At 39.2% G+C, this 16,098-nt stretch overlaps 2 protein-coding genes across 4 annotated transcripts in view; one reads left to right on the top strand and one right to left on the bottom strand.

Annotated features, from left to right (window-relative positions):
• The window catches only part of LOC134790660 (MPN domain-containing protein CG4751), a 211,404-nt gene that overhangs the window by 108,022 nt on the left and 87,284 nt on the right, over positions 1 to 16,098 (top strand). The window lies entirely within an intron of this gene.
• Positions 1 to 16,098, bottom strand: part of LOC134790689 (LIM/homeobox protein Lhx3) — a 56,914-nt gene that overhangs the window by 1,015 nt on the left and 39,801 nt on the right. For all 3 annotated transcript variants that reach the window (XM_063761588.1, XM_063761589.1, XM_063761590.1), the window contains exons 2-7: positions 11,602 to 11,776; positions 10,509 to 10,711; positions 9,752 to 9,938; positions 5,441 to 5,598; positions 4,835 to 5,023; positions 488 to 629 (exon numbers count right to left, since the gene is read on the bottom strand). In XM_063761588.1, the coding sequence (XP_063617658.1) occupies positions 488 to 629; positions 4,835 to 5,023; positions 5,441 to 5,598; positions 9,752 to 9,938; positions 10,509 to 10,711; positions 11,602 to 11,776 (1,054 nt within the window). The remainder of the gene's footprint in view (positions 1 to 487; positions 630 to 4,834; positions 5,024 to 5,440; positions 5,599 to 9,751; positions 9,939 to 10,508; positions 10,712 to 11,601; positions 11,777 to 16,098) is intronic.

Genomic DNA, 16,098 nt, shown 5'->3' with positions numbered 1-16,098 from the left:
TGGCAGTCGATACTGGGGGTTACTCGGAATCTTGTTATCAAAATTGTTTTGATTACAGTCTAGTAAGTATCTTTTTTTTTACTTCTGTCATGTCCTTTGTAAGATAGCCTATTTAAGTAGTAAAGAAGATAAATTGGTATCGATAAATATAAATTAACAAGGTCAAAACGTTTAACAATCTGTGACTTAAACCTTAGCTATAGGCAGTCTGTCTCATTTGCCTAACAAATTTCAATTCAATCTTCAATTTGAAAAGTATAATCCCATCCGGAAGAAATCTTGGAACTTCGTATGCATGTAGCTTATATAATAAATAAATAATGCCTATATTATACGAGTATACGTCCCACTGCAGGGCACAGACCTCCTCTCACGCACGAGAGTTCTTGAGCTAAAGTCCCCACGGGGGAGGGCGGGCCGTAGAGGTTACCTCCCGCAACTGCTGATGATGGGTTACTCAGGTCCGATACGTGAGACAGTAATTTACCTGGGTGAATAGTGGTGAGGCTCTCCGAGCCACGAGTCGGGGGAAGGCGGGAAGTCGGGATAAGCACCAGCGGCTGGAGACGACGAACTGCTGAGATCCGACGCACCGCCCGCGCCTATTCCTGCGCCACTCATGGCTTGACCTGCAATTTGACATTATTATATAAGAATAATTATTCTGCAAACAATGCACTTAAATGTATAATTGTAAAGGCCCCAGTACACAGTGGTGAAGGATGGGCCACACCACGCCGTCGTCATTGTGTACAGGGGGCAATGGTATACAATGGCGGACGACTGGCCGTCAGTTGTCAGCCGTGGTGGGCAATCGGGAAGTTGTCGGTTTTTTTGGCACACTTCAAAGGAATCGTGGCGAACCGTGGCCTGTGGTGTTCACACAATCGCCATTGTTTGTTTAGTTTATTACTGACAGCTTGAATTTTTGACCGCTTGATTAAATGTTGATAGTCCAAAATGTCATTATCGTTGATCAATGACGAGACTTTTCAGTTTATAGATTTATATCAATCAGAGCCTGCAATTTTGATTTTTTTTTGATGCACCATTGTGTGAACATCTACGTGATATAGGCCTACAGTTGCGCATTGCAAAGCATGGCTTGGCATGGACCATCCTTGACCACTCCCATACAACCATTTCCAGTCGCCGTTACGACGCGGTGTTGACACATCTTGTGTCGACACCGTCTGTTTCGGTCACAATTCCAGTCGCAGAGTCGTCGCCGTGTCGACACAGTTACCAGAAATGGGGAAGGGTCGACACATGACACAAAGTGACATAAAGTGTGGTCGCCGTGTGCACACATTGTTTCGGGTTTGCGACTACTTTATGCCAAAATCATTCGTTCATTCGTTCATTTTGTTCCTGTCAAATGGAAACTGTCAGATGGAAAAATACTTAAATAAAAATAAGTGACATTAATACGCCATCTCTAAAACGGATTACAAGACGTAATTATATATTGTTTGGATTTATATTACAATAGGACTTAAATTATTATGGGAATTAAACTGCTCGAGTGATTTGATAAACTAAGTGTAATATAATCAACGCGCCACCACATTGTTTTAGTTTAGCCGGAAATGAAATTGTTTACTTCTCAGTGCCTGTGTTCATAACTATATTATTTGAAGCATTTTTAGTACTTCGATGCGTATACTATACTTAAATAACAGAAATAACGCTTTACATACTACGAAACTTGTTAATTATGATGTATAAATATGGTTTAAGGCTGAGAAATATTGCAGTCACAAAGTAGTTGCAATGTTTCGACTTTGTGTCGACACTGTGTTGACACATGACACGCGCTGTCAAAAGTAATAACAAATTTACTAGTATGTCACTGGATTTGCAAAATGGCTCCTTGTGTTGATTTGTTTTCAGATATTCTCAAAGTGTAAAAATGCCGTGGTCAGAGATGGGCATTAATCGATTAACTGTTTATTCGACTAATTAATGGAATAAAAAAAGTTAATTCTCAAATTTTAATCGCGATTAGTTTAGTCGACCTAACATAGATTGAAATTGAATTAATCTGAATATTAATCGAATAAATTATCGATTAAATCTCGATTGAAAGTTGACAGGGGGCCATTTTTGTACGTAAAAATAATAGAAATGTCTTGCATGCAGATGGTAGCAAAACACTTTGTCATAAAAGTCGAGATGGGTGTCGATATATAGGTTTTAGGGAGTGCCAATTTCGAAAATAATGACCATTTTGGAATCCGAAATGGCGGCCATGCACTGTGTCATAAAAGTCGTCATGGATGTCGTTTTATACGTTTTAGGGGGCCCCAATTTTGAAAATGATGACCATTTTGGAATCCAAAATGGCGGCCATGCACTATGCCATAAAAGTCGTCATGGGTGTCGTTTTATAGGTTTTAGGGGGCGCAGATTTCGAAAATGATGACCATTTTGGATTCCAAGATGGCGGCCATGCACTATGTCATAAAAGTCGTCATGGATGTCGTTTTATAGGTTTTAGGGGGCCCCGATTTAGAAAATGATGACTATTTTGGATTCCACTTTTATGACAAAATACGTAGCCGCCATCTTGGATTATAAAATGATCATCGTTTTCGAATTCTGCACTCCCTAAAACCTATAAATCGACATCCGTGACGACGCAAGTTATCTTTATTTTCAGATCTAACAAATTGCCACAGAATACAAAGGACAAAAAAGAAGCGAGGAGGTAATGAAACAAGCAAAAATACAGATGATTCCTCGACGCAATTGGGTGATTCTTAAATTGTGTCCAGATTTTTTTTGTCATAAAAGTTTTTATTTTTCACATATTACTCTCACAAGTTCCGTGACATTTTGACCTTGTAATTTTTTAAGTAAATGTTTTTGTTTATCTATGAGGATCTCACTAGAATAGTATAATCAAGGTATGTTTATATTTGATGAATGAAATAGTAACGCAAAAAAAAAATATATTTGTGTCTTATATTCCTGCCGAAGACTTTTATTTTACCTTTTCCTTCTACACAAGTTTGGCCAAGTAATAAGAATTTAGGGCTCTCAATTTTATTTTGACTTCTACAACAGTAAAGCTACGAGGCCATGTTTGGTATCGTTTTCGTATAAATTCGCAGTACCAAATTTAGTTAAGGTATCACATTGACACCATTCCGAAGTAAAAACATATAAACTTATTAAAATACTTTCTTTTAAACTCCTCTTCACGCTTAAACTGCTGAACAGTTTTAATTTAAATTTGGTACACATATATTTTGAGTCCCGAGACAGGATATAATAAGTTATCTCAAAAATCATCCTTTAAAGGTGTGAAATGAGGTGTAGGGGGGAATTCAGAATTGACTTCTTGAAGTTAATACTGTTTAAGTTTAGGTTTGAAGTCATGTTTTTTCATCATTTTTAACTAAATCAAAGATGTAGACCATCCCAAATTTCATATAAATCGGTTCAGCGGTTATTGATTTCCCATACAAATTTCCACGCCACTTTTCACACCTTCAAAAGATGATTTTGGTTATAAGATCTATCCTATGTCCTGTTCCGGGACGCAAACTATTTCTATACCTAATTTCAACGAAATCGGTTCAGCGGTTAAGCGTCAAGAAGAGTTTCAAAAAAACCGGCCAAGTGCGAGTCGGACTCGCGTATTAAGGGTTCCGTACATTAAGTCCGACTCGCGCTTGACTGCACATTTCTAATAGGTTTTCCTGTCATCTATAGGTAAAGAACTATTTTGTGTATTCAGACGGACATACATACAGACGCACGAGTGATCCTATAAGGGTTCCGTTTTTTCCTTTTGAGGTACGGAACCCTAAAAAGATTTATTTTTATTTTGTGGAATGGTGTCAATGTGATATCTTAAATGGATTCAGCACCCCAGATTTATACGAAAACGATACCAAACACGGCCTAGTACCTTCACTGATATAGATATATCAAGATAAAATTGAGAGCCCTAAATAAACTTTCAAGAGCGGATATCTCAAAAACTATTCAACATATCGAAAAAATTGACAGAATAAACTTGTAACAAATTAAATTAACTTTCATTTTGTATAAGTGGCCATGTCGCTGAGATGCATAGTTTCCGAGATATAATCGAAAAACGGGAAAATGGGACCTTCAAAGCCCCCTCTCTCCCCCCCGCTCAAGGGCTACGGCCGGGGACTTTTGATATGTTCACCTCCTAACTTGTCAAACCGAGTTACGGAGTCAAAAATTGTGTTCCGAGCATTTCCCTCTACAACTTTTGGAGCATTCGTTGCCTGACCTAAGTAGCTTATTGAATTTCTTTAAAAACTTTTCTGTAAAGGGTTGACGGGTGTTGGGTGTTTATATGGTTTCGGTCGATTATTATCATTTGCATTGCCCATGATGACTTACTAGAATTACGAGCACACGAGACACTAATAGTAGTTTGACAAACCTTGGTTTTCAAGAGGTATTTTATATTGACATTTGCTGTCACAAATTTGCTGTCAGATTTAGTCGCAAACCGCACGCAAAGTGCACACAAATGTGTCGACACCTTGTTACGGAAAAGTGTAGACACGGCGACGACACTTTGTTTCGAAACAATTCTAGACACATTGTGTGGACTCTGTTACGACACATCTGACATTTAGTTACCACTTTGTGATTCTGCGACTGGAATGGTTATATGGGTGTGTACTGGAACCTTTAGTTCAACGCTTATCATGCTATGAACATCGTCGGAATTGCACGAAGGAATTGATATTGGGCTGTAGCCGCGCGCTTCAGTTGACGTCTTTGACGGTCAAAAGGTTGACATAATTACATTTTACGAGTATATGAACACCTATTTACTCACCAATATTAGTGTAAACGAGGTGGTCTGGCGGGTAGTGGTAGTGTGGATGCGGGGGTGGTGAATGCGCGCGCAGGTACGGCGGCGTTGCGGCGTAGCGCGCGCCGCCGGTAGCGCCCGCGCCACCGCCGCCCGCTGGCGAGCCCTCGTCGCCACCCAGCGCTACCGTACTATAGCTATCGTTACTGAGATCTGAAAAAAATAATTATTAATGTAAGCTATGTTATTTTATTAAGCTCTCTGTCTATGGTAATATTAGGCCAATCTTTCCGAAAGATCGTACCACCAGATGGTGGACTTGAAGATGCCAGAAAGAAAGAGATCGAGGCCTTTGCCCGGCAGTGGGATACAATAGGCCAATAAAAAAAAAAGGTTAAAGGTACATAAGTAGAGAAGAGAAGAAAAGTCTGAATTTCCTGGTATTTAATGTGTGTTTAATCTTTATTAAAAAATAAGTTAACTTCAGTTGACTTTAATCCATCTACACTCATATAGGTTCAGTCAGGTAAAATTACCCACATAAAACAATGTTGCGCGCCAAATGTCTTTAACCTTTCCATTAAAAAAATTTAATGTTTCGATTGCGAGTTAGTCCTGTATAGTATTTACCATGATGACTAAAGGAATCCAGGTCTATCTTCAGCTCGTCTTTGTCTAGCAGCCGCTCGTGGCGCGGCGACCCGCTGCCGCCGCCTTTCATCGACCTGAAGTACTGCGACCAGCGCGTGCGCCCCGCGTCCTTCTTTAGTCGCTTCTCTTTCGCTCGTCTGCAATTAATAGACCAATTTGGTTAATAATTAGTTCAGGCAAAAAGTGGTTGTGATAATTTATCGCAGTTTGTGTAATTAACTTAGCCCGTAAAATTAGAGTTGCTAATTGCTAATCGTCAACTACTTAGATTTTTTATACCTAGGTATTAATTTTTAAAAATGGAACGTCTTTTTGAAATTGTAGTGGTTGCAAATGTTTACTGGTACTAGTAGGACTAAATTAACACAAAAATTCAATTACTTATGTATGTAATGTATCACTAATGTACCATCACGCTCCGCGATTGTTGCGCCAATGGCTATTAGAATTTCCAATTTAGCAAGAGCCCTGTGGTAATTATGTATGTAACATTAGAACAAATATAATTATGTGTCCAGCAGCATAAATGAATAAAGGGAAAAGGAATGTTTAGTTATAGGTATGTTGGATTTTTCTCCACAGTCACATACTATGCTACTAATATGGTCTACAAAATAGCGCTAAATAGTGCTTTGCCTTTTTAGTCGTAATGTCATATGTATGAATAACTAAAAAAATTTTGAATCTAAAAAAAGCAAAATCATCAAATATTTTAATAGTTAACAATCACAATTGTAGATACTTACAATTTACTTACAAATCCGTAAAAAAATATTAATATGAATATTTCAATAATAACAAACGCACCCAGATCAGTATATCAACACGAACTGCTCCGTAACACCGTATAGAGCATATTTTGCGTGTTTTGTAGCTCGGCGGGGAGCTACGGCCATTCAACAAAGAGCCTGATTAATTAAAGTGCCTCGCAGTTCCCCACGGCACCCCCATTCTATGAAATGGATGTTACCTACGGAAGGCTCGCCTTCCATAGTGCGGGATACGCGGCCCGCGGCCCGCGGCCCTCGAAAATGGGGTTTAGTGCAAGCTATCGGCTGTTGTAAAACCTGTTTCATTTAAGATAGGTATTATATATTTCAACTGTTAAGATAGTCAGTAAAGGGGCCCACTGATTAACAGTTCGCCGGACGGTATCGGGCTGTCAGTTAGAACAAAATTTTGACAGTTCCGAACAACTGACAGGCCGATACCGTCCGGCGGACTGTTAATCAGTGGGCCCCTTAAGAAGTACAAGCACCTGCAGTTCTGTATGCAAGCTAAAACTACTCTTAATATCTGTATTTGTATAACTACCGATGAATGATAGGTACAGTCATTGTATTAAATATCGACACGGACAAAATGGCAAAAAATATGTAGGTACACACTACCTTAATGTACCTGTCGTAGTCAGATCGTATAATCCGCCGTATTACATTACGGCTAGCCGTTTTCAAAAACAGGGGCGTTTTGAAATGCGGCGGTTCGACGATTAGCCGGATTGAATGCGGCTGAATGAGAATCCGCCGGAATTTATTTTGACGACCGGTCTGGCCTAGTGGGTAGTGATCCTGCCTATGAAGCTGATGGTCCCGGGTTCGAATCCTGGTGAGGGCATTTATTTGTATGATGATACAAATATTTGTTCCTGAGTCATGGTTGTTTTCTATGTATTTATATATTATATATATCGTTGGCTGAGACGAAGGCTTGTGTTGTGGGTACTCAGACTCTGAGTACCCACAACACAAGCCTTCTTGAGCTTACCGTGGGGCTTAGTCAATTTGTGTAAAAATGTGCTATAATATTTATTATTTATTTATTTATTATGAGAAACAAAGATTAAGACAGTTTTTCTGATTAAAGCTACGGAGTATTGAGACCCCGATACGTTTCAATTATGTTATTATGTGTTTAGCATAATAGGTTTTTAGGACTCTGCGTGGGCAAGGTCACGATCCAGAGAACATTTTAAATTACAAAACTAATTACAAAGCTAATTGTACGATAGGTAAAACTATGTAAATATTGAGTTAGTATAATTGCGATAATTGTATTTTAATCGTCGACTCCGATTAATCACGGAGCGGTAAATAAGCTAAAGGTGCTCCTTGGGTAATTTTACAAAAAATAACCTTTTGGACGCCAATGACCGATATATCCGCACCGCAGGTTCAACGCCAAAGACTGATTAATCGGTCACAGACCACAGAGCAACATAGACCTACGTGCAATACGTGCATATGCATAATAAAGTTAAATTTCAGTTTTGTCACTTCGGTAACGACCGTGGCGTCCGCGTGACAGCTTTTGTGTTTGACACGGCGTCGAAAAGGTTAAAGCTAATCCAAGTAGGTACCTAATAAGGAATATTACGCAAAACTCTGCGTAGGGGGCGCCACTACCACTATCCATCACAATCTGGAGTCTACCGCGAAACAAGAAAATCGAAATCTCGTTATCTAACCTCTTTATCACTCTTGCATATGCGAGCGATAAAGAGGCAGATAACTAAATTTCGAATTTCGCGTTTCCCTGTAGGCATTTGTTACTTTCCAATAACGCAAACAAAAGTAGGAAAGGTAAATAAATTATAGTACTTATATAGTAGTAGGAATGATTAAGAGGTAATTTTAAATTTGGAGAAAATGCACCATCAGAACAGTTTTTTTTTTTCAAAATTATATTTGAAATTGGTACCTAGGCAATATAAATTTAAACAATGATTTTTTATTCAACTATAACAATATTTTAAGTAGACACCACTAATTATCGTAGTCATCAGAAATAACGAAGTCCACGTGAACTCATAAGTAGGTAAGTGTGTCTGAAATGGCCGACGGCTTTGATAACGAGCGAGGCTGAATGCAGGGCGCGACCGCCGCTGCGCCGGCTTCACGCCCCAACGACCCCGTGCCTTACAAAACATATGATCCCAACAAAGATGCACCAACAATATCATATAATGGACTGTGGTCATCAATTGTTAGGCAAGGACGGTTATAAAGGTACTTACTATAATACACATGCACTTGCACATACATTCAATTTGCAGAGTTTTATTCTGAATATTTAACGTTAGACATTAATGCGGTATTCGAAATATTTAAAAAATATTTATGCTACTTTTATTTTCTCTAAAATCGGCCTCCAAAGTACGCCCCCCGCTACCCAATATTAAACACCCTATAGACTTTATTCTCGTTTAGATGAATTAACGCTATCAGTGTGCAGTCGATAAGCACTTGTTACGCCTGAGATACACTTGTAAGTTTCACTTACCTAAGTAAGGACAAAGCTATTTGTTAGAATGAGATAACGAAACGATATTCATCTCTCATTCTGTAGTTTATTTATCTGTGTCCCTACTTACGTAAGGAAAACTTACAAGTGTATCTTTGGCCTAAGGCTTCAGACAGAGTAATTCGTAGTTAGTAATTTCTTCCATCACTTAATTTAATAAAATTCTACTCTGAAAAAAATATTTTGATCAGATTTTCCGGTGGACTGTGGGATGAAAAAAGAAATAGGTAGAACAAGCAAAATATGCGCATTTCATTCCACGAATGAAAAAAATCCCATATTTCTGTTTGCGGCGATAAAACTTTTACGTCTTGTTAAGTCACTGACCATTTCAAAATCATTTGTGTTAACTCGCTTGCCTGGTTTAACTGTGCAGATATGGAAAATTGATTACAGAACTCACGGACATGCAAACGTTACGGTATATTAATTTATTATGGTTGAGTTGCAATTTTTATCGCTCCGCGTCGCATATCAAATTTTTCGTCCAGCCTTAACTAAAGCAATACAGCACGTGCAATATAAGATACCTGCTATTATTTTAGTATTATTTGTGTATTCCTAGTCTTGTTGATGATGATGATGAGTCATGTTTATATATACCGTCGATGCATGTCGTGGTGTCTCACAATGTGTCATGCGGAGCTTTGGTCTTTTACACATAACTACAGTCAGCAATTCTATTAGCTTAGCACCTTTGGTGACAATTTCCATGCAGAGGGGGTACCTTTTCTCTGCAGCCGACGGTACATGAACGGCCTATACATATTACTTATACCATATCAAAATGTTAATCGTTCAAAGAAATGCGCGATACACCGCCTCGCGCCTATACTAACCCTTTAAATCAACATTATACATTCTGACCTTGCTTGAACAAGCACTCTAACAGCAACGACACTTTCCACAAGGATTTTCATAGATTGACCCGCCTGTCGCCTGTTGACATCCTCGGAGGTAGTTTTCAAAATTGTTTGTGATTCTTACCTGTTTTGAAACCACACTTGCACGACGCGCATGTCCAGTCCCGTGTCCTGCGCGAGCTGCTCTCTGACATGGCGTGCAGGTTTCGGACTACTGCTGTACGCGCTCTTCAGAGTTTCTAGTTGCTTCGCCGTGATCGTCGTTCGTGGCCGCTTACTTGCTGCGTCACCGTCTATTGATCCTTCCCCGCCTGCGCAACATATAATAAATCGATACCAACTGTGTATCATCATAATCCTTAAATACTAGACAAAAATATTTGTAGAAATTAAATGTGACATAAGTAGGTAAAGTCAACGTGGAGAAAACCGTCTATTAGGTAAGACCGTCTACAAGCTCTTTCGTCGCTTTTAACTCTTGCCCTTGTACACATACTCCACTTACAGAAACTCCGTAGAGCAGGAGCGAAGTTCTTCCTTTCTGACTGTGTCTAAGCTTAATACGTATCTATACAAATAAAAGAGTTCTTACTCTATGACGGTCTTTCCAATAAACATTTTTATATGCTGGTCTTCACCACATTAACGTTAGTTAACAAAGCAAAAAACATTATTTGAGCAGAGTTACCTGAAATTGCACAAATTTTACAAGTATTATTAATGGTATTATCGTAGCATCATACGTATAATATATGCATAGACTTTGTAATTTCGTATATGCGATGATGGATCAGTCGGAAAAATTAGGCTGCTATGTTCAGTTACTTGACGTTAAACTTCATTTTTAAATGCAGGAGGATAAAATGGAAGTACTTACTAACCTTTGGCTCTAGCCGCTTCGTAGTCCGGCTTACAGACTAGCTTCCCATCCTCCATCAGATAAAACTCGTCCCCCGTGTTCAGCGTCCGCGCGCACGCCGCGCACGCGAAGCAGCGCATGTGATACACGTGCGACTGCGCCCTCCTCACCACCTGTGTGGGGGGGATGCCCTGCCCGCAGCCCGCGCATTTTGTGCCGAACCGCCTGGGACAACAGCCGGAAAAACAATAACATTATCAACGTGAAAGATTTCATTGATGAGGTAAGATTAGTTTATAGAGAACCTAGAAGGGTTTGATCTCTATTCGTTACGGTTAACACATTCACCGCTGAGCTACGATCGTAGTGCTACGTCGTAGCCGATAACATGGATTTTTTGGTATGTAGCGAAAATGCTTCGTAGATGCAAAACGACAACGTTTCGTGATTAGCGATGAATGGGTTAATGTAAGATAATTTTGTAGATTTAAGACTAGTTAATATGTATTATTTAATTAACCGCTATTGCACAATACAAGAAAGTACAAATGGCGGACTTAATGCAAGACTTAATGATGGACTTAAGGCATTCTCTACCCGTCAACCATTGGGCCAAACAGAAACTTACAATTGGGCAGGTGGTAACACCTACTCCATACCGAGGTTTAAAAATGATTTGAGTTATTTAACAATATCACGATATTTGACGCAGCATAGGGATAACAATCATAAAGGCGGGATTCCACTAGTGTGCGACACTGTGCGGCACAAGCATTTTTGCATAGAATTTTTGTACTGAATATGCTTGTGCCGCACACTGGTGGAATCCCGCCTTAACATTACAATGCTACATGCGGCCTGACATCATCAGAGCTTCTTGCATGATAGTGATCATCTCGTAGCAGCCACGGAAGTTAGTAACAATAACACACAAACTATTTCATCACTACACCTTATAAAACAAAATCACCCGCCGCGTCTGTCTGTTTGTATGTTCGCAATAAACTCAAAAACTATTGAACGGATTTTCATGCGGTTTCTTGAGGAAGGTTTAGGTGTATAATTTGTTAACCCGCGCGAAGCCGGTGCGGGTCGCTAGTTATTTATAAACTTACTTGAAAAAGTCATCTGTACAATAAAGCTGGTTGTTCCTCGCGAAGCACTTGCCGGAGAGCATGGCGCGGCACTCGACGCAGCGCAGGCAGCCCGCATGCCACGTTCGGTCTGACACTTTCAGCACGTATCGGTCCACTATCATCTCGTGGCAGCCGCCGCACTTCGGGATACTGGCTGCAGCAAAATAGGTATTTCAGAGGTGGCTCTTGTCCAATCAACGAAAGAGACCTCTCACCTTAGTTTATAGTTTTGTATGAACGACATAATGATCGTCCTTTCGAACATTTCAACATCTATAAATCTCCAAAATGCCGTTTCGTAAATGTACAATTTAAGCTGAAACTAATTAAATTGAGGTTAGCTCTCTACATTTTCTATCCTGTATTTTTCTACGTTTTATCTACATATTCACTTCACGGAGTATAAAAGATATATAAACTTCGTATAAAGGGCCTAAACTAAAACTAAGCTGCCAGACAATCATGGCAATACCGGTAGGCCTATATAATATGCACTGAAAAGTAGTGAAAATTCCTGAATTATTACAATGAAATCAATTTTATAATTTTGAATAGATGTTAATATAATATACGATAGCAAACATTCGATAAGTATACAATAAAATAAAAAAGTAAATTAAATTAAATTAATTTATATAAATAAAAAAGTTAAAACTGAACACCGAAATAATTAAAGAAAAAAATAAAAATACACTACGAGCAACGTAAACCTATTATTATTTTTATTTAAATACCCGATGTAGTTTTTATTATATAATTCAATGACAGCTGTGTATAACAGAACAGACGGAGTGACGTGAATATCGAACGTAGATAAATTTGCAGATACGTATAAGCCGTTTTTAATTTCTAAGAAATGATATAAGTAGGCAAGGCCCGTCGCCTCCAAAATTTTAACCGAACTAGGCCAAGGCTTGTGTCAATGTATTTCAAACCTAATTCAAATTATTCTTGATTTTCACCAATACAAGTGTTGTCTAAATTGTAATGTTTGTAAATTGACCTATGTATAGTATTGTGCGATACTCACAGTAAGTAAGCACAGCCAGCATCAAATATACAGTGACGGTGACGGTCAAACTAGCCAAATATATCGTCGTAACACACCTATTGTTTTTATAGAAATAAGGATGTGTACCTATCTACCAATAAAAGAAAAGGTAGCTGTAATGTCGTATAAGGAAATCAAGGAGGCGGCCCTGGATAGAGTCAAATGGAGAGAGCTACACCGACAAGAGTCTTACTGCCGTATTCGAACTTCAAGATATTCACAAGACACGACTTGTACTAGATCCATTCTTCTTCTTCTTCCTCGCGTTGTCCCGGCATTTTGCCACGGCTCGTGGGAGCCTGGGGTCCGCTTGGCAACTAATCCCAAGATTTGGCGTAGGCACTAGTTTTTACGAAAGCGACTGCCATCTGACCTTCCAACCCAGAGGGTAAACTAGGCATTATTGTGATTAGTCCGGTTTCCTCACGATGTTTTCCTTCACCGAAAAGCGACTGGTAAATATCAAATGATATTTCGTACATAAGTTCCGAAAAACTCATTGGTACGAGCCGGGGTTTGAACCCGCGACCTCCGGATTGAAAGTCTCACGCTCTTACCGCTAGGCCACCAGCGCTTTTTTTCTTGTTGGATCGAATTGGATCTCTAAGTCATATCCTGGTGCAAATCGTTCAACAGTATCTCCAGAATCGCGCAAATGTCAAATTTGACAGGTTAGATCTTAAACATATCGTTATCGTATCTTGGTGATGTCTAAAAGATGTCTAATAGATGTCTATTTCAAAATCAGAATCGGGCCCTCACTCTTAAATTTACGACGACGACCTATCTACCGATATTTCGATACATCGGTCCTTTTAATATATCGATATTTGGCCAATTTTGCCTTGCCTATATCAGTAATTGCCACTTATATTTTCATAATTTTTAAGTAACATGTAGTAAGTATGACATAAAGGTCAATATCAAATATTTGTAATAATGAGACTAATAGCATTGCGCTAGTTTCCAATAGTTTCCATCCAGCTCTAGTTTTCGTCCACTTGACGGCGTTGCTACATAGAATTGCGTAAAATTTGAATATAAACCTACCTTGCCGTACAAATTTGGACTTATTGAAATCCTTAATGTCTAAACAATAGATCAATTTACCTAAAATGAATAGACAATATAATATCGTAAATAGCGTATTAAAAAAAAACAATTAGTTGCAGTTGGACTCTGCTCTGGAATGACATCCGCTGTGCTGTGCCACACAAAGCGAAATGACATTCACAGTGCTCACTCTCTTTTGGACGTAGTTTAAGGACATGCCCGGGTCCAAATTTGGCAGACAAACTGCATTTCAAATCTTGTGATGAAGCAACGCAACGGACTCTACTACTAGTTAATAGGTACCGAAGTAATCAGGCATAATATAATATTAACATAACAATATATACCCTAATTTTGGTTCGATGTTTTAAGTAATTCAAATCCTCAAATCTAACCTAGCTATGCCTATACGATCCAGTGTTTAACAGCCAAACTCATCATGTCGAAAAAATGGGTTTTAATAATAATTATCTCGACCAGTCGGGCTTGACCACTAACCCCTCGCATCAGTGTTGTGAATAACGCTTATATTTAGGCTTAAAGACTCGAGCCCTCAAGACTCGTAAGTCTTGAAGACTCGACTATATTTGAGAACTGTAGTTATTTATTTTACGCGTATGAATGTAAGAAATCGTCTTTGCCGCCTTTGAGGCGTCAAGCCTCGAGAGTCTTAAGGATTCGAGTCTTTAAGCCTCGAAATGAGCGTTATTCACAACACTACCTCGCATTGATCTCTTTACAAGCTGTGACAAATATTTAACGGGTTTAGAACTTTATTATGCATATGAAATTAGAAATTTGCTTAGGTTGCTATCTGATAAATAATTTATTTGTGTGGTCACAAACAAATTTTTTGAAATACCTAAATATATTCAAATTTGGAGATAAAATATACCTAGCATCAAGAATTTTTCTAAAAAGGATTTGTTTTGTTTCAAAATTCGACTGCGGCCAAAGAGAGGCGTTGAAAAAACCCATCCCATTTGCGACATGTGTTCTCGAGTAGATACCTACTAGATTCCAAGCCTACGAGGATCAATGGTTTTAGATACCTATAGTACTGATCATTTGAACTATATTTGATTAAGCACCCGAGCTCACCTGTAATGATTTGGTAATGTTTTAGGAGATTTATATGTACTAACGGAACCCTTCACTGAGTATGACCCATGATATCCACTTCTTCGCTCTACTGATCATGTTCTACTTGTTCTAGAGCTATAGATAATATTCAAGGAATCTAATAGTACCTACACTTTTACTTCATCTCATTCATTCATTATTTAAATTGACATATTTTTTGTAGATTTAAATGCCAGTTGGACCGACTGGCGAATTTGACTGCCCAACCCAAGCAAAATATTGCACATGCATATACGTTCGGAAAAGGAATTTAAAAAACCGGGCAAGTGCGAGTCGGACTCGCGCACGAAGGGTTCCGTACCATAATACAAAAAAATACAAAAAAAATGCAAAAAAAAACGGTCACCCATCCAAGTACTGACCACGCCCGACGTTGCTTAACTTTGGTCAAAAATCACGTTTGTTGTATGGCAGCCCCATTTAAATATTTATTTTATTCTGTTTTTAGTATTCGTAGTTATAGCGGCAACAGAAATACATCATCTGTGAAAATTTCAACTTTCTAGCTATCACGGTTCGTGAGATACAGCCTGGTGACAGACAGACGGACGGACGGACGGACGGACGGACGGACGGACGGACGGACAGACGGACGGTCGGACGGACGGACGGACAGCGAAGTCTTAGTAATAGGGTCCCGTTTTACCCTTTGGGTACGGAACCCTAAAAAAGAATTAAAATCTTAACTTGATAATCTTACAAGTTGGCCAAGCGCCTAATAGACGCAACGGGTGACCGGAAGGCTGGAGCTTACCTCGCCCAACGCATTGGCGTTGCCGTTTAGTCGCCAGCCTTGGGCACCCTACCGGTAGGCACAGACCTGGGGCCTATTTTCTATTTGTAGGCTTTTACGTTTTAGGGAAAGAAACATTTATTTACATACAATATATATACAGTGGTACTACTAAACGAAATTAATAACTAGCTTAAATTTAAAATAGGCCCCTGAGGCATTGTACCAAGGATGCTGGCGGCATTTCCTCGCTGTATCGCAATGCTGATACATTGTGCGAGGTAGCCGCCAGTGGCCTATTTTATAAAGCTACAAGTTACAATTTACAAGCGGAAGTCTCTTTCTAACCCTATGTGTTAGAACGAGACTTCCGCTTGTAAATTGTAACTTGTAGCTTTATAAAATAGGCCACAGCTCTTCGGTCACCAGTTACGTCAACCAGACGCTTCGCGATTTCTGCGAACAACTTGTGCGCGCTGCGACCCCATGGACCTAG

This window comes from Cydia splendana, chromosome 5 (genome assembly GCF_910591565.1).
Source record: "Cydia splendana chromosome 5, ilCydSple1.2, whole genome shotgun sequence".
Taxonomy (NCBI): Eukaryota; Metazoa; Arthropoda; class Insecta; order Lepidoptera; family Tortricidae; genus Cydia; species Cydia splendana.
Note: the sequence above shows the minus strand (reverse complement) of the source record. Positions and strands in the feature narration are given on the sequence as shown.